Source organism: Aphelocoma coerulescens, chromosome 3 (genome assembly GCF_041296385.1).
Source record: "Aphelocoma coerulescens isolate FSJ_1873_10779 chromosome 3, UR_Acoe_1.0, whole genome shotgun sequence".
In the NCBI taxonomy this organism is placed as follows: domain Eukaryota; kingdom Metazoa; phylum Chordata; class Aves; order Passeriformes; family Corvidae; genus Aphelocoma; species Aphelocoma coerulescens.
In genome coordinates this window covers 70,262,667-70,285,401 of record NC_091016.1, presented here as the reverse complement: position 1 = coordinate 70,285,401, position 22,735 = coordinate 70,262,667, and the positions used below count along the sequence as shown (strand labels likewise).

Genomic DNA, 22,735 nt, shown 5'->3' with positions numbered 1-22,735 from the left:
TAACGTTTCCATCTGCTTTTTTTACCCCAAAACTTAAGCATGCGGTTCTTTTGAACATTGTTACTAATCTGTCCTTTGTGTTTCTGTCTTTCAGCATGAATGGGAATATTATGGTGATGACCAAAGAGGCAGAAGCACTGTGTCCTGGGAATACTATCATGGTAACCCAGGTCCCAACAGGACGACATCTCAGGCAGATTTCACCTGGAAACATTATGGAGATGACTCAAGACCAACTAGAACCGTATCCCGGGAAGACTTCATGAATGTGTTGTATGATGTTCATTACATTCTTATCAAGGCGACTCATGGCAATATCATGAGGCAGAGCAGGTAACTCTAATGCAGTGACCTGAAATAGTGCAGTAGTCACAGATAACCTCGTAGATCTCCCACCTATTCTCAGCAGAATTTGTATGCATGACACCAGCTATAAGCCATTGCTGAGAAGAAAGAGCAGAAGGAATTAGTGTTTGGCATTGCAGAAGACACAGGAGAGGGAAGTTTTATGCACTAGAAGATTTAAATCACACTAGGCAAGCAGAATCTCTGTTTTCAGGATCCTAGAACAGAAAACATGTAGGCACACACATTCTGAAACAAACCTAATGTATTTTTTGAATAGAGGTCTACTTTATGAAAACATGATGCTTTATGAAAACATTTATATTTATTAAATATAAATGTTAGCATATGAAGGAATTTTCTCCTAGAAATGTGGGAAGTTAAATATATTAGGGTCAGACTCAACATTTTCTATTCAATCTATTAATGAATCAGTTATGCAAGGAAATAAAGATAACACTAAATTTGAAGTGGACATCACACAGCAGCATGACATCTGCAAGTCTGCTGCAATCTGACTTTTAAGTCAGCTGTAAGATTTTACACTGAAAATAGCAGTCAATTGAACAAACAAGGAACAACTGGTTAGTTACCTATTCTTCAAAGAGGAGTCTGTTGTTTACAACATATTGCCAAGTGAACATGGTTCAGGAGCAATATTCTTGTTGAGAAATGCTAGTTCTGTATCTGCATATATGAATAGATATGGCCTGCAAAGTGAAAAAAGCAACCTCTTTTATTTCCACCCAACACTAGTAAAGCCTAAGCATCAAGTTCTGGTTAATGGCATTCAAGAAAAAAGTTATTAAAGTGCTCAGAGGATATCAGTGAACATCATCACAGGTTAGAAAATACGATGTGTGAGAGAAAATATAAAGAACTAGATATGTTTAGAAACTAGAAATTGCCTTAAGATGCTTAAAATTTTGTCACAAAGGAAAGAATGAGTTCTCTGTTGCTGTGGTGGATAAGTCAAAAACAAAAATGAACTCAAACTTCAGCAGGAAGTATTCACATTAAACATGAGAGATAAACGGCTGGGGGTAAAGAAGTTCTAGAAAAAATTACATAGACTATTGCATAAAGTTTTTAATAATTAATTCACAATATTATTTGCAATCAAAATCTATTGGCATGGACATGGGAATAATCAAAGATAAACTCCAGAGGTCTCCAGAGGTCCTTTTTTATGATTCTGTCATAAAAGTGGTAGGCTAAAATTATTTCTAGATTTTTAAGGTACAAATATGTCCTTAAGAGCCTTGCCTTTGGAGTTTGAAGGTGAATAGTAGGGGCAGATACCATGCAACCTCACAGCACTGTGTGAAAGAAAACATTGTCATTGTTGCTGCTCTTGTCTCTAAAGGATATAATTTACAGAAGAGTATTCATGCAGCTTGCACTGGCTAGATGCTAAATATTAGTAACAGATACCATAAGTGTTTGACATTGGTTTCATTTATTTTTGACGTAGTCCATTTAGGATTCCCAGGAAAAGAGTTATGAAGGTAACCCCAAAGCAATGTGGAAAATTTGAGAAGCATATTCATGTTTCATGTATGTTCCTCCCTCCCCTCTAAGCAGTACAGTTCTTAGTTCAGCTGTGGAAGCAAAAACCAAATACTATCTTAGCTCGAACATCAAGAGGAAAGTTAGGGCAGCAAAGCTGATTCTGTTGTGGGGTGTGCGTGTCTCCTGTGACTCCACTAGACCTGCACTGTCATGCACCACCGTTTTATCAAGGCTACCCAGTAATGAGGAGAGCAGAACAGGGGAGGACTTTTCAGTTCCAAGGCAGGTTTGCAAGGTATCACTTAAAGAACCAGAACATATTTTTTACAGTATGGCATTTCAGAATGTGACATTTTATGACAGCAGAGCTTAGCAAACAGTTCATCTTGTCTTTCTGGTAACTCTCCATCTGAAGTCATAACCTTGCGTATAATTCTGTATTTGATTTTGGAGGCGATTATGTTACAATGGATTTTTATGATCTGTCTGGTTACAAACTTAACATTTATCATATGGCATCTGAGACTTTAAGTAGAATATAGCAGGAATACATTATTATTTTTTTCAAGTTAGCACCTTGAATGATTTCAGTGGAAGTTTTGCGTAAGACTGCAAAATAAATCCCCAAAAATGTTTTTAAAGGTTAGTGGAATATTAGCTTGCATGAGAATTGAAGGCTTTTATTAAAAATAAGCTGAGACCCTCTAAAGAACAATATTTGTACTCAAATTTAAAGATATGTTTGAATTAAGTGACTTACAATAAAACATTTGTTTAAATAGAATGTGTTGTGCTTTCCAAATAGGGGCTCTGCTCTAAACTAGTAAAGCTTCTCTTTTCACCTGACTGTGCATAGTAGGAAAAGAAAAAGAATCTGTGGACGGGAGGAGGAAAAGATATATATGAAGTATTTTTACTTTTTCTTTAGGTTTTAATAGTTTTTAATTTCAATTGCAAAGTTTAAAAGCTGCAGGTTAAGTGACAAACTACAGGAAAAACACTTTAAAATAAAGTCAAAGTAGCATCAGCATTTGGGACCATAAAAATAACTTCATTCTAGTGTTATCTATTATCTAAAATAACTTCATTCTAGTGTTATGTATTAGCTAAACAGTTTACTAGCAATGCTAATGTTGTTTCTGCTTCAAAGCTGCAGCATTATTTGTGATTTAGAGGTTTCTGCTCGGAATCCAAACCCAAACATTTTTCTCCTTTATTGTTCATTTTGTTGCCCTCATTTTCACATTTGACACTCTAAATGGAAACATTGCTTTTATTAGATTTTGTTTTGCAACAGGGCTGTGATAATAAATTCCTTGAATTGAAGTATGCTTTCAATTTCACCGCAAATTATTTCAATATTCCCAACAGTGATCAGGTAGCAGTTGTGTGACTGCTGCCTAATAGACATTTTCCCAAACTCAACCAAGCCTGACCTTCCTTAAGTAACGTTTTCACACAAACAATAGGTAGCTTTGTGTGCCTAGAGTGCATTTTTATCTAAATACAGCGTTATGACAGTACAGTTTTTCAACTGTGCCCTCAATGTTGAGGATGATGGAGAGGCAGATTTCATTTTCTTTTCCCATTAAAAGTACAGAGATTTTAATGTAACCTTACGTTGCCATATCAGATCTGAATGGTTTTGCCCTCTTTATTTTTAGTCTTCTGTTTTGACCTGGCTTTGTTTGCTTGGGGTTTTTTTTGTTCAATTTCCCTGCTCAACTGAACCCCTTTCTTCAGGTAATAAGAGAGCACAGGGTTTAAGTTACTAGATTGCTTTGGGGATTTTTATATTGACACAAGGTTATCAAGAAGTGTGGGTCTGGTCATGTAAGCTCAGTCACAAAACTCTCACCTAGTTCAGTGGTGGGCATTTGCTTTTCCTCCATTCATCCTGACATTGGTGCCTATATGCCAGTGAGCAGAACAGCATCAGCCCCTCAGGAATCAAGGTCTGGGAGTAGATGAACAGGCTGTGAGGATGAGGAAGAGGTGAGCAGCTCTGTGAGCTCCTTTCCATTAGCACTGTGCTCAGACACTTAATGAATAGACTCTTCCCACATTATTGACATTTATTCAGCCAGTTAGTCAGACAATCTTTGACATTTTATCTTAGGTTAGCATTATATTTGGAACTTTAAAATTTACACTGTTCTGCACTTTTTGTTTCTCTGAGGCAATAGGTGTTCCAGATCATAGCATTCGTTTAAGCAAACTGACAAATCCCCAAAATAAAGAAGTAAGCTTAAAGTACAGCATTGTGATACATTAGGATTAAGTGTATTTCATTAGATTTTATAGTTGTTGTCTTTGTCCATGATGTACTCAACCCTTTTTAGCCGTCAGAATGCTGGAAAGACAAGGAGTGGTTGGGAGGCAGAGAACTTATTATTTTTATTACCATCATCATCATTATTATTATTATTGTTACAATTAAACAAATGTTTGGAAAGTTAAAATGTTAGACATATATCCCTTACTGTTATTAGCAGTTGCTTCTTTAGTAGGATTTCATGTTTGCTTTAAATTGTTTGTTCATATGTCTAAATAATCCTAAAGAAAAAAAAAAAGATAAATGATACCTAGCTACTGATCTTAAAATTTCTGCCCAAAAGGCAAATGTCCAATGTTTTTGAAGTCTGTTCTAGAGTCTGCTAGGTTGCTTTAGTTTCTGAGGATAGATTTTGTTTTATTTTTTAAATAGTTGCCTCGTTAAAAGCTCATTAAGAGAACAATTTTACTGCCATACCCCTGAGATACATGAACTGGAACTGCATTTAGTTAGTTATGTGACTTCAATTTCTTAATGAGTCCCCTCCAAATGAAGAATCAGATATGGATTTTTGTATGTTGTTTTGTTAGTTTGGCTCAAAAGATATTAAAGAAAGAGATAGACTCAAGTGGGAGATTTAGGTAGTTATACTGTTGCCTAGAACTAGAAAATGAGACCAGAGGTGGTGTTAACTTTGTAATTTCTTGGGAGATGCAGAAACCGGTGTTTGTCTCCTGTAGATCAAGAATCCTACAAGCAGCCAAATGAGACTGTTTCCTCCCATGGCAGCTAACTGTGAAGTAACTGGGTTTGAGTTAGTGCTTGACTAATCTCATTAGAGGTGTTTGCTCCTTTTTTTCAGGATTTCTGAGATCTCATTGGAAGTTGCTGAAGGTGGCCCTGTGTCTGGGATGGCTCCTCAGGCTTATTTGATAGAGAAATGTGACTGCCCATTGGGTTATTCTGGTCTGTCCTGTGAGGTATGGTACTAACCTAACTCCCAGGAAAAGTCTTTGTACCTTCTCTGGTCCATTCATTGGCAAGGTGTGAAAAGTAATTGAGTGTGAATTCATTTCACTGGCAACAACTCTCCTTCTATTTAATTACTTATTTTGTCTCACAGGTATTTCTCTCACAGGGAATTTCAGCCCTCTTTTTTTTATTGCTGTAGGCAAATATGCCACTGAAACCATGGCAATGACTCAAATACTTAGAATGCAAGAAAGTGGGCTTTACTGGGACAGCATCTCTGAGGCTGAATTGTGTGACTGATGATAACAGATCAAGCCAATTTGAACAGATGAGGGTATAATACTGTTGTAAAATTCTAACTCACTGAACACCGGGAGAAAAGTGTTGGTCAACTAAGTGAGCTGGGTGCTCCTTATACATGCACTCTATTAATTTTTTTACTTATAATTTCATACTGAAGATTGCATATTTCAGAAGTGCCCAGGTGTTCTAGAGAATCAGCTGACTTGTATATACTTTTGTAAAATGGATTTCATTATAGGTACCAGAGAAAGTGTTTAAGATAGGATATATTGACTGCAGAATAGGAGTTGATATTTCTGACTGTCTGTGCCCTTGATGATGAGACTGCCAATCTTTCTGTGTGGGGAACACCATGTTTTCATTTTTAATCAGCACTAGCAATTCTAAATTCACTGCTTGCAATTGTTAGGTGGAGGTAGCAGTGAACAACACCTTGAGTAATCTGCAAATGCCTCAAACATCCTAAGTGGAATCTTGTAAGGGTTTCCCCAAAACTTGCAATGGGAGAAAAATTGAAATAAATGAATGGGAAAGATACCTTGTTATCTGTGAGAACTCTGCTTCATTTGGATGCTATACTTGATTGTGTTATGCAGCAAATGAGTCAACCAAAACAGTAAATTCGTAGGAAAGGGGTGTAAGAAAGTGGAATGAAGTAACTTTCTTTGGACACTATTTCAATAAGAGAGTACACCTGAATTTATGTAAATACATGAGAAATTAATGGACTCCAACATTTGCTTAGAAATACAGATTTTTTTTTTTTAATTACTGTAGAAAATTGAATTTTTGAAGAAAAACATACTATAATGTAATTAAAACTTTATTTTAATTCACACCCACCAGGGGCTGAATAAATGTCTCAGTTGCAACCTTCATACTTCATTCTTAATTGTGTGATCTTCACATGCTCATAACTTATTTTATTTTTAGTGGGCTCAGTGAAGGTTAGGGTATGTTCTGTGAAAGTTTATTTAATTTTAGCAGGAAAATAACATCTGACATCCTGGAATTTTTTAAGCAGATGCTAACATGGTGTATGTATCTGTTTCATGCTTTATCCATATAATAGCATTGTGAAGACTACGTGCACAGCAGTTTTTACTAGAAGTGACATTTGTATCTCCTCCCCTCCTTTTTTTTTTTTTTTCTCACAGCTAGTTGTGGGCTGCAAAAGCAGTGGTAAGAATTTTCCTAATGGCTGCTTTTGAAAAACTTCCAAACTAGCAATTAAAAATATAATCTATTTTCTCTTTTGTGTCTTATTTCATCTCAGAAATGCTTCGATCAAAATAGATGATAAGACTGTCAATGGCATATCAGAAAAAAAACCCAGATATTAATTTTGTTTGAGGATGTACCATATATTTATAATTTGATTCTGAAGTCACTCAGAATTTGTAAAGCTGTGTTTTGTATCTTGTTTGGACAAGTACACTTGTGGGGATAGAGAGGGAGGGGAAAAAAGGGTATTTTAGTAAGAAAGAATTACTTTCATTTGAGATTATTTATCTAGGTTAGAATTCTCCACCAACCATGAAAGAGAAGATAGACTGTTTCTATGCTTCAGGGAACTTAATGTAGTCTAAGTCAAAATAAAAAGGGAAAAGCAGAAATGAGTTAAGATTAATTCTTTGTGATTCTAAAGAAAATAATTGTGTTTATGCTTTTTTCCATAACTTAGACTCCTGGAGGTTTTGTCAATGATTATAAAACTGTCAGAGTGGTGGTGTATGAATAAATCCAGCATGTCAGCTAGTGCTTCACTGAAGAATCCTGTTTTTGGTCACAAAAATTTATTATTCCAGATTCTCTTCTGTTTTATTTTGCATCCATTTTATTGCTGTGTGAAAAGTGTACTACTCCTTTCCAAAAAGCAGAAATTGTGGTCAACAGTCGGAAATGACCTCATGAGACAGCCTTCACAGGCTCCTGGCGCCACTAGGTGGTGGGATTTATACGTGGGACAAGTGACTTCTCTGTAGGCACTTAGCCCTAAGGGTCTCAACTGTCAAAGTGTTCCTGTTTGTGTTTTTATGCTGCCCTAGCTGTGTGCTTTCTGAGAGCTGCGTAAGGGCTTCCTCAGAATTGTGTAATAAGCCTGAAATAAAGATCAAGTGTTTGATTTTGCATGTGTCAGCTTTGCTTGCAATTTTTGGGTTATTCTCGGAATTTTATTGCCAAGCTGCAGTAGAGGAGACTTAGTGATGGATAGACTTGTTTGGGGCTGATAGTCTCAAGACTTGGAAAACCTTTAACATTTTGAATTCTGTACTTTTATGGTCTTTAAATTATGTAGGTATAAATAATGCAGCCATGCAGCCATTTTCTTGATTATTATTCAGCTTTTGCTTGTTATCCCATCAGGTAGTGTGTAGGCAGATACCAGCTTGTCGAACCTTAAAAACATAGCAGGGATGAAGGAAACAGAATCATCATGCTTGCTCTCCACAGTCCATGCAAAAAAAATTATTTTGAAAGCAAACTGTTTTCTTAAGTAATGAAAGGAATGATGCTTGATGCACAGTGAGAACAGAAAGGTGTTCTGCATCTGAATGAAGTCTCTCTCAAGCAGTAGCATAAAAGCCTGAATCCACTGGAGTGCTCCAGGGATTTTTCAGCCATGTTTCCAATTAGGGCTGGCTCTTGTTATCTGTAAAGTACTGTATATTGTTTGTAAGACAGCTGGAAGCCTGTCAGATTCTTTTCACAACTTGTAAAAACTGGTGATTGGAAAGATGAGCTTGCAGTGCTCCCCATACACAGTCTACTCTGTAATGATCTGTTTTCTTCTGCATCTTTTTTTATTGCAGTCATGCTCTCCAGGATTTTACAGGCTTCCATCTCCACCTGCGGGAAGGACACCTGCTCAGTCCTTAGGCACCTGTGTTGCATGTCAGTGTCATGGACACAGCACTATGTGTGACTCTGAAACATCAATTTGTCAGGTATTACACTTTAAACTTATGCACCAGGTTAATCTTAATGTGAAATTCCTAAGTTGGACTAGTAATCTAAAAAAACAGAGGACAATATTTTAATACAATTTTGCCTAAGAAGCTTAATTGTCAAAGTTCAGGGAGAGTCATAAAAGCAGACTTTTAAAGTTTTCCATTCTGATTCTCTAGAGTTCAGATTATGCAGTACTTTTTCACCCCTGAATTACTGTTTGGGTAAAAAGAAAAGCTAGACAAAGAAGCAAAACAAAGAAGCAATGTACCATGTGTCATACAGTAAACACAATTCTGCTCTTACAGGCAGTAATACACATGACCTGATACAGTAAGACTGAATTTTAATTATTTCTCCTTCTCCAGTAGCTGTATTCTTTCTCATTTTAAGCCCGTATATTACTCAGCAGGCATTTGATAGATGCTTAAAGCAAGCATTCCCACTGAGAATCATATCAGGGAGAGAGAAATTATGTATTGAAGTAAGTTTGAATTCCTCAGGCTGGGAACAAAATGCTGTCTGCTTCCTTATAATTATCAAATACAGCTTTCATTCTGTCTCCTTCCTCGGCAGAATTGTCAGCACAATACTGCTGGTCACCACTGTGAGAGGTGTGCAGCGGGATTTTATGGCATTGTCCAAGGCTCTCCGGATGACTGTCAGCCTTGTGCTTGTCCCCTATCCATTTCTAGTAACAAGTAAGTTCTAGTAACAAGCAAACTCATGGTACACAATTGCCTTTCCAGCAAGCCAGAGCTTTGTTCTGGGCTCCCTGTGTCCTTTTTCAGATGGCTGCATGAGAATTGTGTTATGGAAGCTATACTAAAACCTTCTTATCTACTTTTGCTAATTGATCTTCCTTTAAAAGTCAGAAATTGCTCCCTTGCTAATTTGTGATGAATAAATTAATAAGTGATAGAAAATGCAATACTCAAGATAATGAGTGTGTATTATAAAGGTATTCTCATAAATGAAGCTAGAGCAGAAATCAAGTACAATATAGCCACAAGGGAGCTGCAAAAAGTCTTATGCTCATATATTATGTTGGTATAACTGCAGCGCCTTTCTTGCTCCACTACGGAATTTATTGATTCCTTATTTAATGTTACATGAGTTTTAGGCAATTTGTGAAAGAATATTTTAAAAGCAATATAGTTATTGCAGCATAAATTTTATTGGTTGCTTTATGCTAATGAGCCTTTCCATGATGTGTCTGCATGTGTTCCCAACAGATGATACTTTAGCACTTGAGATTTGTTTGTTGTTTTGCTGAGAAGCTCTTAATGATATTTAGCATCATACTGTAGTAGTGCTCTGAACAGGTTTGTGTTTCTCGATTGTGCTTTTGAAAAGCTGGAAGTGTTCCGTAAAATCATTCTTATGTGCTTTGTCTGGCCTTTAGGATGTTTTAGTGAGGCTTTCAGTCAGTACAGCTGATAATTTAGGGGTTTTCTTCTTTCTTCTTTCTTCTTCGTTTTGTCATTTTGGACTGGTCTTGGCTTTATTTTGAAGGAGGAAAGTCCTTTCTCAAACATTACTAGATAAAGACCTCATGGTCTTTCACGCACAGCAAGAGTTTTTAAGAATACCTCCAAATCTCATATATTTAAAGAAATGTCCTTTATCTCAGAAAGTCATAATGCAGTCTTAACTGCAAGGTTTTCTGAGTTTTTCCCATTTCATGAGCGTTTTCTGTTACAACTTGATTGTGTGTTCTGTCTATTAGTATTATAAAAGGACATTCTAGTTGCAAAGAACTAGATCAACCAAGCTTCTCAGCTTTGCAAATCAGCAAATACATTGGAGAAAACTTTTTATGGTACTGGCAGTATGAAGTGCTGAAAATACTCCATCCTATTTTTTTTCCTGGTGCTTAGAAACCTTTGATTGCCCAGAAATACATGTATCAGATCAGAAAATGCGCAGGACTCTTCACCTGGATGTTTATGGCACCGTGCTACAAGAATTTAGGCATATTCTCCACACTGTGCTCCTGAGATTATGTCAGTATCTTATCTAAAAGCTAACATAAACTCAGGAAGTGGGTGTTGCTGAAGTGCTCTACAGGTGAGAAATGTGTGGCCCATGGGTAATCTGTGCACCACAGAGTCATAGAATGGTTTGGGTTGGAAGATACCTTAAAGATCATCTAACTCCAACCCTCCTGCCACAGGCTGGGGCACATTCCACTAGACCAGGTTGCTCAAAGCCCCATCCAACCTGGCTGTGAACACTTCAAGGAATTGGGGCATCTGCCACTTCACTGGGCAGCCTGTTCCAGTGTCTCATCACCCTCTGAGTACAGAATTTCCTCCTATTATATTACATTTCCCCTCTATTAGTTTAAAACCCTTCCCTGTTGTTTTATCTCCATGTTTTTTTTAAAAGCTCTCTTTAGGTGTTCTAGGTGCACACTCAAATTGCCAAGCTGCCTGAGGGAGGGCAAGCAAAGTGCACATACCTCCTTCAGTCACACAGCCTGCATGTCTGTGGGTGTTGTCACAGCCTTTTGTGTCATGCTTACATAAAAGTGATCATGAGACTCTCTTGTTTCATAAACCTTCACAGGAGATAAGAGAATAACGCCTAATCTGAATTTAATAAATACACTTAATCATGAGATAGTCATAGTTTATTAGTGCTGTTGAGAAAGGAGTCAGATCTGAGCATGTCCAGGAATAGAAGTTCTTGTGTTTTATAGAGCTTAACTCGGATGTCTCTAGACAGCATGGAAGGGATTTCTATTTCTGTTAGCTACAGCCATCAACAACTTTGGTAGCCATATAGTAAATGTAGGGACAGACAACTGTACATCTCACTCGTGTTAAACCTGGATGAAAACACCATTGGCGAGAGGGCAGGGAAGATGTTTCAAATGTGTGTATAAGTCTGTCTGTGCATGTCCATTTTCCAGTGCTGATAGAGGATGCCTGAGCAATTGGCTTAGACTAAATGCTTGACTTTTAGATGTATAGAGTGGCATAGATCCATTCCATAAAGCTACAGTATTAGGTGGAAAATGAGAGTATCAGACCTTAGATTTGTATCCTCTGCAGATCAGTTAAAGCTCCTCAAGATGCTATTAAGGAAAAAGTCTACCTGCAGCTATTTTGTGGCAGTCAAATAATCATAATCTACATGAAATACAGATAGCTAATGAGCTATCTCATTGGTTTGCTATGTCATGACTGACATGATAGTATTTGCGAATGGTATAGTGCAATTATTTTTACTTACGAAATTGTATAAAACTCCACTTAAGTTTTAAATACTGTGTTTACACTGCTGTACAATGAGCAGTCAGCTTCAAACATTATGAGCTGGGGAAAAAAAACAAAGAACAGAAAGAATGAATTATTCCTAGCATGGATCTATTTTTATGGAGTTGAAAATGTGTTGGATAATGAGTTTGTGAGTAATAGATCAATTTGTTTACATTTTTTGCAAAGGCGTAATTTTATATACTCATTCAAGTACTATTGACTTAATGCATTATAAGCAAGTTAGATGAGGATGCTGACTGTACTCTACCAAGAAGGAGCTCTTGTGCTTTTCTGGTTCTTCTTCCACAAAGAGCTAAAGGAGTTTTACAGTTTTGCACCATCTTAATATTTAGTTCTGTTCTTTTGCCCTACCTACTCTTTTTGTTTAACTGCCTGTGCAGGCACTTAGTACAGTAACATTTCAACTAAATGCTATTTTGCACAGTGCCCACAGGGACACAACACGGTCAGTAGTAAAGTGACTTAGAAAAGATAATTTAGTGTCTTCAGTGATTAAAATAAGACCTCCCCCTGATCATGAAGGAGGTAGTTTTTAGGGTTTTTTTTCTCTGTAGACTGGGCTTTTCTCATACATCCTTGGGAAGATCATCTGATGCTCCCTTTTTGGAAGATTCCACACAGATATGACTTTGGTTCCTTTTCTCTCTTTATATCTTAACTTCAAGTAAACTCTTCCCAGCTTATCTCCTTTCATTCAAAATAAAATGAAATCAGACTGGAAAGTCTGGATGTTCATTAGCTCAGTTTCTAAATTTTTTGTTTCACATCCTTCCCAGTGCTTTCTTTGCTTGATCACTGTGAGTGACAGCACCATTCAATCACACAAGCTTACAGCATGGGCGCTGCTCACTCCCTCCCCTTGGATACAGCCCTTAGAGCTTTTGTCCAAACTCTGCAAGTATCACAGCAAGGCATTCACAAAAATTGCAAAAGAAAAGAGGGATCTCTCACAGGATTTTATAAACAGATAAGAAAATGCTGCCATTTACATAAAGAGTGGAACTTCTTGGGCCTTTCTGCACTGCTGACTAAAGTGAAATGATGCAATAGAGTAGAAAAAAATTCTTTATTTGCTTTCGTTTTAGTTTTAGCCCTACTTGTGTTGCTGAAGGCCCTAGTGACTACCGGTGTACTGCCTGCCCACCTGGATACGAAGGCCAGTACTGTGAAAGGTAGGATGAATGGAAAAAGCAGAAAGAGGGACAATTAAATGAGGAAAAGGCATGAAGGAGATAAATGTTTTTCGATATTACAAGCATGTATTTACTGTGTTTAAATACATGCCTTTGGATAATTTATTTCTTCTTCATATGCTGTTAAAACTCATCCAACATGGACAATTTTTCTATACACCACTGTAAACTGCTAATCAGTGTTATTTATATCACAGATCTTTTCCTAGTCTTGCTTTTTGATGTGTAAGGGTTTTTTTTTTCTCCAGGTCTCAGAAGTTAAACAGAAAAATACAAAATGTATCTAAAATTAGATGCCATTCTAATAGTATATCTTGATGTCACTCATACCCTTTGATTTAGTGACTTGTGCCCTCATGGGCATTGGCTGTGAAAGACGGTTACATATAAACATTTTAATGCCAAGTTGTGAATTAATAACCTAAACAGCCTCTGTTGTCCCATCCATCACAACACTGAGAGATTAAGATGATCAAAATTGGCAAATGTCTACCAGGAGATTTCATGTCTGATACGAAACACAAGTGGCTAGGTCTATAGGCCAAACTATGATAGTGGAGGAATTTTTTTGTTGTGGTGTAACTGAAAACTGTTAGGGATGTGGAATCACTTTTGCATACCTCCTCCATCCAGACTGTCCTGATTGGAAGTCACTTTGTTGGACAGTTTGCAATGTTTCTCTCTTGTTCATGAAGCAACAAAGATTTTTTTAAATGGTTCATGAATGTTCATATAAATTACGTTTAAAATACTGCCAAGTATTCTTTGTGCTCTGCATCTCAGTTGGACAAATCTTGTTTTGTATTTGCAATGTCTAGATGTTCTTCTGGCTACACAGGAAACCCACAAATTCCAGGAGGGTCCTGCCAGGCATGTGAGTGTGATCTATATGGTTCCCTGCCTGTCCCCTGTGACCCTATCACTGGACAGTGCACTTGCAGGCCTGGATTCACGGGGTGGAAGTGTGCTGGCTGTGAACATCGGCATGCGCGTCACGGCATGAGATGCGTTTGTACGTATACTAATGTAATTCTGGTTAACTTCTGGTTGTGTTTGTCGTATGTCAGAAATTCAAACCTGCTTGTGTAACAGTGAGTTGTGTGGGTTTCTTCGAAAATAATCCCCAGGTTTCTTACTACTTTGGCATCCGGTCCGTTTTTTTTTCACAAGCCTTGAGATGTTAAGAAAACTCTCAATAATTTTTAATATTATCACTGAAAAATTGAAAACAAAACTTTGAAGGATTTCTTTTTGGCTTTTTGGAGTCTGTAGTTTTGCTAAAGGTTGTCACTGGTGTTGTGACAATATTTGCTCTTGGTGAATTTTTAGTGTTATCCAAATGTTTAACCAGCAATTTCAATGCTCTATACCATGAGGCACACACAGAATTTTTACTGAGGTTTACTTGACCATGTTGGTTCAACGACCATCCATTGGAATTTAAAAGATGTAAGGAATGACAGTACATTATATCCAGCAAAGAACTTCTTTTGTTAAAAATAGAAAACTAATAGCCTAAACCACCAATTTATATTTTACTAAAGTAGTGCTATCTTTGTCCTACCCTCAATTTTGATCTTGTATTTTTGTTTGAAATTTTTTTCATTAATTTGGATAATGCTTGTTTTGAGCCCACAATCTCATATCATGTAATGTTGTATGCTTATATTTTATATAGAAAAGAAAAGTAGCGAAATGTTTCTAGAACACTTGGTGAGCCCTGACTGAAGTAAGGCATTTTCTTCTTCCACATCTCCCCCAGATGTGTTGGGACTAACCTTACGTGATTTTTTTTTTCCCCTTCAATGCCATGATTGTTAAATTTAAAGTAGAATACTGGTAGAGTTCCAGTAAGTCCACAGAATATAATATTTATTAATCTATGCATATTTGAATATATTGTCAAGGCACAGTGAACTGGTTCAAATGTTTTATCGTTAATTGGAGCTTTTTCATGGAGAGTGGGGTGTCTATGTGAGGGACATGTAACATCAAGAAAAGTAGGCACTATCTACTTTTTTTTGGTTTTGCTTGTCCAAAGAATTAATTTCTTTTGTGCCTTAATACCCAGAGGTGCACAGCTCTCTAGTATTAAAATCAAATGGTAAAGTAAAAACAAATTGCAAACATTTTAAAAGCTAAATGGAAAACTAAACAAAGAAGTGCTTAAAATGTCTGAAGGCATCATACAAGTCAAGAATGGAATGCATGGCTTCCTGGAGTGGTTAAAGAGGAAGATATTAGGCACATAGGGTCAGGAGGTACACAATGCAGAACATTTTTTCACTGAACTTAATGGCTGTGATCAGCTCTCAGTCACCAGGGCTCAGCAGAACTAAGCTTCTGAGTAAGTCTGTTGAAATCAGTGCTTTTGCATTAGTCCTGTATCCCAGGTAGAAATTATAGATTTCTGGGAATATGGATATAACTGCTTCTATTTCTTCACTATTAACAACGTGGCATTGATTCATTGATTAAAAGCTTAGTGTACTCAAGGAAAATAAACTTCTAATGTCCTACAGTGTGATGCATTTTAGGACCTAATTCTGAACTTGGTATCTTAAGCTCTGTTTTGAACTACAGCAAAATGATTGCAACTGGAGTAAGTAGTCCCTTTGCTGAAATAACTATGGTTTGAGTTCCATTTTGTGCTCTATGTGTCAAGGAGAATTGTAATTGCAAGTGAAGTCCATAAGTGTTACAGCTACAAAATTTTAAAATAAGAACTATGTTTTCCAGAGTAGTATCTACATGAAAATTACTTCATTTTTCAATATCCTGAATAGCTCTTATATTATTGCCAGTATTATCCTATTTTTCCAATCTCAGACATGACTTAGTATGTTTTTTTATTAGTCTTTTACTTTGTCAGTATTCTGAAAAGTCTTTTGGGTATCCAGGATGACAGAGTTTCATTGTACGAAACAGCCCAAGTGCAAGTTATCATTTATAATGGTTTTCCAATTTGTTAATCAGGCTACTTCATTGTGTGGATAATAAGGTTAAATATCCTCTTTGTGAATGGAAAAAGCTGTTTGCAGGCCAATGAAATTTTCCACCTTTTTGCTTTGAAAGATGTTATTTGCTATAATCTCTGATTGAACTGCAACATATTTGAATGCGGGTGTTGAAATATATCTAAGCTATCTTTAGTGACATCTTTACTTAAAGTAAGTAATCAGTTTTCACCAGAAAAACAGCCTTTCACATGTGCATATGGACATTTCATTTGACCACTAGGAGTGAGGAAACAAATGAGAAGATTTCTTTTCTTTAGTCATAAAGATAAGAGCCACCTATAGAAACAGATGGGAGGTACTTTAAATCTCCCTGTCACAGAAACTAGTTTTTTACTGTTGATACTGTATCAATAACAACCATGTCATAAATTGCAAAAACTGCAGTTAAATACTTCAGTAGACACTTTATATGCCTATTAGCTCTTACTATATGATATTCCTCTTGTTTAAAGGTTCCTCAACACCCATATTTACTCCAAACCCGTCTTTGCTAGTGCAATGCAGTACCCCTGACATGGTAGAAAATAAGGCAGATCAAACATCCTTGTAGCCTGTGTTGGGCACAAGGCTGTGGCAAAGGGAGTGTGGCAGGCATAGATTTGGTGGGAATTTGCTCAGGGTAAACAGTGTGTGGTATGTCACAGGCTTCAGAGTGCAGCTGTTGGTAAGGACTCGTTGCTGCAGCCCCTAATGTGCTTTAATAGTCCTTGTCCTGTCAAAGAACCATTAGAAACACCTTTGGGGCAACTTTGAAGTTTTCCTTCCTTGCTTTCAGAATATTGAGCTGTTCCAATCTGAGTTTAATGCAGCTGACAATTTGGTTCTGTTTACAATATATTTTTACTTTCTTATATCAACCAGTTGGAAAATACTCAGTAAATTCTCTTCTGACCAACTTCGGTTGTAACAAAGCCTTAAAAGTAAAAACAGTGGTACTATTAATGTACAGAAAATGAGTGTCAAGAACAGAATCCTGTTTGCATTCAGTACTTAAAATGAGCTGAATACATGTACCTACTTTTGCTCATTTGCAGTGCCATTTCAGCTACTGCAATTGCATTGTACCTGTCAAAAGTGTGAAGAACCCCTAGTTAGGTGGTAAAGTGGTCTCACTTAAAGAAAATACGTGCAAATACAGTCACCCATGTTTGAAAAAGTGTATTTGTAAGCAGTATAAGACATAGTGTGATTAAGCTGTCCTGTTAGTATGGTATAGTTAATGTTTAAGAAAGTGAAATTTTATTTTGAATATTTAACAAAGAATAATCACCTGAGTAATGAATTTTTGGCAAATTCTATAAAAGGTCACCACACAGTATGACCTGAAAAACCAAATAATGCATATTTAAATCAGATCAGAGAGGTATTTTAGTCAAAATATTGTAATGCGTTCTTCTTTAAATATAACAATTTGATTTTAACATAGCGCTTATCATAAGTATTCTAAAGATTTTTTAAGTGAAGATTTCTAGTGAAAAGGTGGGGGGAAAAAAGCAAAGAAGCATGCATGTTCACTAAAGTGATCTATTTCTGATATAGCTGAAAATCTGTCTTACCAGGTTCTTACATTTTTTTTCATAATGTGTCATTTTTCAGTTGCTTAGTACATGTCACTTTTCAGTGCTGTGTTATAACAGTTATATTTTAGAGAGCTACAGGTAAAATAGAATCTATTTTTTTTTAAAGCCACTGCTTAAAGGGGAAGATTTCGTTTACTGATAAATAACAATGGTAAGACAATTATATGTGCATGGCACAGACAGAATTCCATTCCCATTATGTTCTTGGAACAGAACAATTTTGTTTTCTGTAGGATGCCATCAGGGAACAAAAAATTATGTCCGAAAAGTAGGTTTTCTTTTTAAAACAAGTAATACAAGGGTATGGTCTACTACACATCGTAAAAATTCTAATTTTTTGCATTAGTATGGCTAGTAGCTGGGTTATTTCCCCAGCTAATGCAACCATCTAAGTTGTCCTCTACAAATATTCGTAATACTCTGCTGATGAATACTTTCTTACAGATTTTGAATTTAAGTAATTTACTTTGTAGGTTCACTTTCCCTTCTTTTTTGCAGAAGTCAGTAGCCAATAAAAACTAGTTATGGTTGCAAACCAATTTTAATAATGCTGCCAGCATCATTGTATACTGTCAAGGATGACAAAAGTTCTCTCAAATCTTCTCTCAGATTTTGAATCAAGCCTGTAGCAATCATGCATTTTCTTAGAAATAGTAATCCTCTTGTGTGTTTTTTGTTATACCTTGTGACATTCCACTTCACTTCAGTTGTAGAGTTTGTAGTACATAAAATGAAGTAGCCTAGATTGCAGTTATTGGAACAGTGACTATGCTCACTGCTGTGCCATATTTACGGAACGAAACAATCCTGGTGAGAACTTCCAAGGCTTTATTTTTGTGTGGCTCTATACTATATGGCAAGTTAGAACTCACCTTCTGAATGCTTTCAGGGTATCTGTCATAACTACAACGGAGACTTCTAAAGAAAGGTCTTCAATGTTTTGAGCTCTGTTGCAACACAAACTGAAAACCTTTCCTTGGATGTATGCTCCTGTCACAAATGTTCCTTGGGGTCAAGCAAAAGCCTAAATGTAAAGCAGTTGATGTGACTGAACAGGAAGCAATCATGACACAGGGAGATCAAGCAGATATTTAATTGTTAGGAATTTTTCCTTAACTCAGTCTTGTGGGGCAAAAAAAAGAAAAAGACCCTCAGCCTTGCTGCGGTCAACAAACTTTCATCTTTATAAATTTAAATATTCAATATTGGTAGAAGGAGAAAATGATATAATGAGATTCCTTTAATGGCAAGTCTTGGGCACTTAAATATTTACACTCAAGTCTGATGCTTGCAATGAGAGGGAGTTTTTTTCCCAGCTGCCAATCAGTCCTACACCAAGAAGAACAAGGGAGGTCCCAGCCACTGGTCCTGGAAGAATCAAGATTTTCCCTTTAAAACAGTGAGTAGCTCCCATGATCTCAGCCCTTCCAAATTCAGAACTAGGCAGAGATGCTGTCTCTGTCAGAAGTAGATCTTGTAGAATCTGTGAAACTAAGCCTTTCCCAGCTCCTACACAGTGCTTATTTCAGCAGGAGCTTGGAGTTTCTTTTTGCAAGACTTTACAGAGTGAGCTGAAAAGAAAGATCCTGTGTGTAACACCATATCTATGAAGCCTTGGACTAGCTTCTGCAGTGTTCTGAGTTTCACAGAAGTTGTTGTCCTTGAATCTGAGCTGTAAGAATTCAATTTACCTCCATGTTGGACGACTCCTTCTCAGGCTGCATGGGCTCAATTAGGACACCCCTGCTTGGCCTAGAAGCTGATAAACTATCACTTGTTCTCCCTTTTTGTGATACGTGAGCTCCTGTTGAGTTTAGACCCACAATCCTGACTTTCATCCAACTCAAGCAGTCTTTAAACTCAGCTACTACTGGTATGTATCAGAACCAGCAGATGACGATTTATAGATAAAGAAAATCAGAAATAAACCTGAGTAGGTGTTTTAGACCCTGATCTAGATATGAATTTTACCAGGTTTTAGAGACATATTAATCATGTAAGCTACCTGAAACTAGCAGCAGTGGCAAGGAAGCTAAAGCTTTCAGCTCTAATGGGGTTCTGTTTTGGAAGGCACAGGAAGGCTATTTTATTATTTGGTGTGAGACTAGTGTCAAAATGGGAAAAATAGGTAATAGCCAACAGATTAATGAGTAGTTCAACACTTTACTGTGAAGCGACAGGAAGCTGATACTGAAGAGTCACTGACTGTCATAGGATACCACCTCCTGTCAGAGACTGCATGGTTGCCCTTAGACCAAAAGTTAGCTAGTCATAACACAGTCTTCTGAATCTTCACAGAAATGAATGTATTAGAGCAAAATAGTGTCAGATAATCACTCAATTGGAGAAATATATTGTGATTCAGATGTGGTTCTTTTATAGTTCATTATCTCTCTTTGTAAGATGGAATAAATGGTTAGATGTCTGTAAACTTAAAAGAATTTCTTTTGGCATGCATACTTTGGACATGCTTCTCACAAGAGGTAAGTGCATGGAAAAGTGTGGTGAAAATGGAAAATTTGCATTAATTGCTTGTTGAATTATTGTAATATTGATTGCATGATTTGCCTCTTACATGCTTGCACTGCTGTAATGATCTGAATTTAGTGCTGCATTTGTTAATATTAGACACAAATTTATCCTGACAGCTTTATAGATAGACACATAAGTATTTAGTCTTGCAAAATATAATCATGCTCTTGAAATATTTCCCATAGCTGCAGTACATTACAGACTGCATACTGGAGTAGCTGAGTCCTGTCTCATCTACTCAGCTGTGGTCTCACTTGATGCAGTTCCTCTTTTCAACCTGATTATTGTGCAAGAGGTGTTAATTTATACTGAATGCTCACTTATCGATTGCTTACTCATTGAGAATACTTCATCTCTTCATGGGCTGTTCACTTTTTTCTTATTGGTGTGAACTGAGTTTGTCTTTAACACATAACAAATTTTTACAATTTATTACCAACCACTAGGAGAACTTTGAAGGTGAATAGATTTCACTTGTTTCATAAGTGAAATAATATATCAGAAAAAAAAAACAAACCCACAGCTAAAAACAGACTAGAGAGGCCAACTCTATTCAGGTCCAAGATCATTTATTTTCACCCTGAAAAATGATTATCAGTTCTCCTTACGTCCTTGATCAGCTACAGAACAGGTGTTTGTTATATAAAACACTATTTGCTGTAAAACTTGCTTTTCCTTTAATTCTCTCAGGCTTCTAAAGGCACACAGATGGCAAGAACTGGGATGATAATAAGTTGGGGGGAAGGTTAAATTTCATGTAGAGGCATAAATCAGAATGTATCATGCCCACAGTTATTGACTGCAGTTCCAGTGCAGTTCAGCTTATGTAACAAAATACTGTGAAATAGGAGGAAGAAGTCTGCAAATGGAAGCAATGAAAATGCAAAAGGAAGTCTTAAACTAACAATAGTATCTAGCTTTCTGCACCCACTTCTTACTACACTAATCCAGTGTCTACCTTGTCTCCTTTTCAATCATCACTTGAGTTTCATGGTGGACTAAAATAATTTTCTTGTTTTTTCTCTGTATTTGACTCTATACTTTGTCATTGCTATATTGAATAGTCAACAGAATAAGAACCATATTTACGTAACTGTGAAAACTTTAATGAACAGAAAAGATCTAATCTATATGAAGAATAGATTTCGGGGAAAAAAGAAGTAATTCTCTTTTGAAAACTACTTCTCTTTTCTACAAAAACATACACTTTGCTTAGTGGGGTTTTTTTAGCTATTAAACTGCCTAGCTTTGCTGAAATAAATAATTACACACTCGTAAAACTTTAGGTACAACTCTCCACGTCTCTTAACATCACCAGTGAATTCATTGTTTCACAGTTTGCTTCATCTCCTGAGATGTTTGTGCTTGCCAGTTCTGTGTAGTCTTTATGCAGAGAAACAGAAAGGTATTCCCACAACTCTGTTCTAAAGGATGAAGAATTCTCCTGTCTACTGCATAAATGATACAAGATGATAATTTCTTGTGATAGTTAATCGAAAGCAAGGGGGGAAAAAATGCGTACTCCTTTTGATATATGCAGCACACAACAATATTTTTCATCCTGAAGGATATTTGCAAGAAAAGAATCATACATGAAAAGCTTATAAGCTGGTTAGTGGAAAGAAGTAGGGAAAAGCATTTTTTTAAAGAAAACTATCAGTATTTTTACCTGGAAGCTTTCAGCTGTCTGCATTACAGGTTTAGTATGCTTGGCCATGCTGTTATATGGAGATTTTTTAGGTTTCTTCTTGTATTCAAATCCATAAGCATACTATGTTTCTTGCAGAGCTCCTTAGATTTTCCAAATTACGCCTCCACTTTTCTCAAACTTCATTCAAATTGCCTGGATAGTTCAATATTTTATATTGGCTAGTCCATAATGGACAACATTAATTATTTCCTCTTTTTGTGAGGTAAGCCTATCAATTTTGATCTTTGTGTTTTATATTAAACTATCCCATTATTAAGTCCTATGCAATAATGTCTCTCCTATTCCCTAGTTGTTGTTACCATTTTTGCTCACATTACACTTTTGGAGTAAAATATATGGAATTACTGTTACCTCCCACAGAGTTGCATGTGTGCCATACGATTTCTAAATCGAACATATGTCTTAAATGTTTAGCAGGAAGAAATGAGCTTTGTTGTTCTTCCCCCAGCTTGTGATGATGAATGCACAGGACTCCTTCTCAATGACCTGGATCGGCTAAACCAGATGATCCTGAGTGTTAACCTTAGTGGTCCACTGCCTGCTCCATATAAAATGCTACATGGATTTGAGAACACGACACAGGAATTAAAGGTGTGTTGGTGGTATTCACATGCATAAATAACAGAGCTTCAGTACAACTGTATTTGAATCTGTTCAACCATACAGCTGTGACTAGGTTCAGAGAAGAGGAAAAATTCAAGATTTAATTATTTCAGGCTTGCTTTGGTTGATAAATAAGTATCACAGTTATTTATTTTTATTTAGTTTAATAAATAAATCTTGCAGCAGCAATTTCTGAACACGTGCAAGGATTTGTACTTCTGGCATAGAAAAGCCATATTGCATACAAATAAAATGGTTTTCCAGCTGATGGTCTATGAAGTGGTTATGTATTTTATATGCTGTATGTTCCTTACCATACTTACAAGTTATGTAAATTTGTCAAGATTCCTGAAAAAAGCCTGTTGGATGAATGTGACACGAGTCAATGACAAAAGGGATTGCATATTGTGATGAAAAGGAAATGTTTGATGCTTCTTCTCTTCAATCTTTGGA

General features: G+C 36.5%; 1 protein-coding gene across 5 annotated transcripts in view; it reads left to right on the top strand.

Moving 5' to 3' along the window:
• The window catches only part of LAMA2 (laminin subunit alpha 2), a 343,741-nt gene that overhangs the window by 238,132 nt on the left and 82,874 nt on the right, over window positions 1–22,735 (top strand). For 4 of the 5 annotated variants that reach the window (XM_069010799.1, XM_069010798.1, XM_069010803.1 and 1 more), the window contains 7 exons: window positions 95–333; window positions 4,995–5,112; window positions 8,221–8,355; window positions 8,933–9,057; window positions 12,729–12,815; window positions 13,655–13,848; window positions 22,128–22,270. In XM_069010799.1, coding sequence (XP_068866900.1) covers window positions 95–333; window positions 4,995–5,112; window positions 8,221–8,355; window positions 8,933–9,057; window positions 12,729–12,815; window positions 13,655–13,848; window positions 22,128–22,270 — 1,041 coding nt within the window. The remainder of the gene's footprint in view (window positions 1–94; window positions 334–4,994; window positions 5,113–8,220; window positions 8,356–8,932; window positions 9,058–12,728; window positions 12,816–13,654; window positions 13,849–22,127; window positions 22,271–22,735) is intronic. The other variant, XM_069010800.1, reaches the window with a different exon arrangement.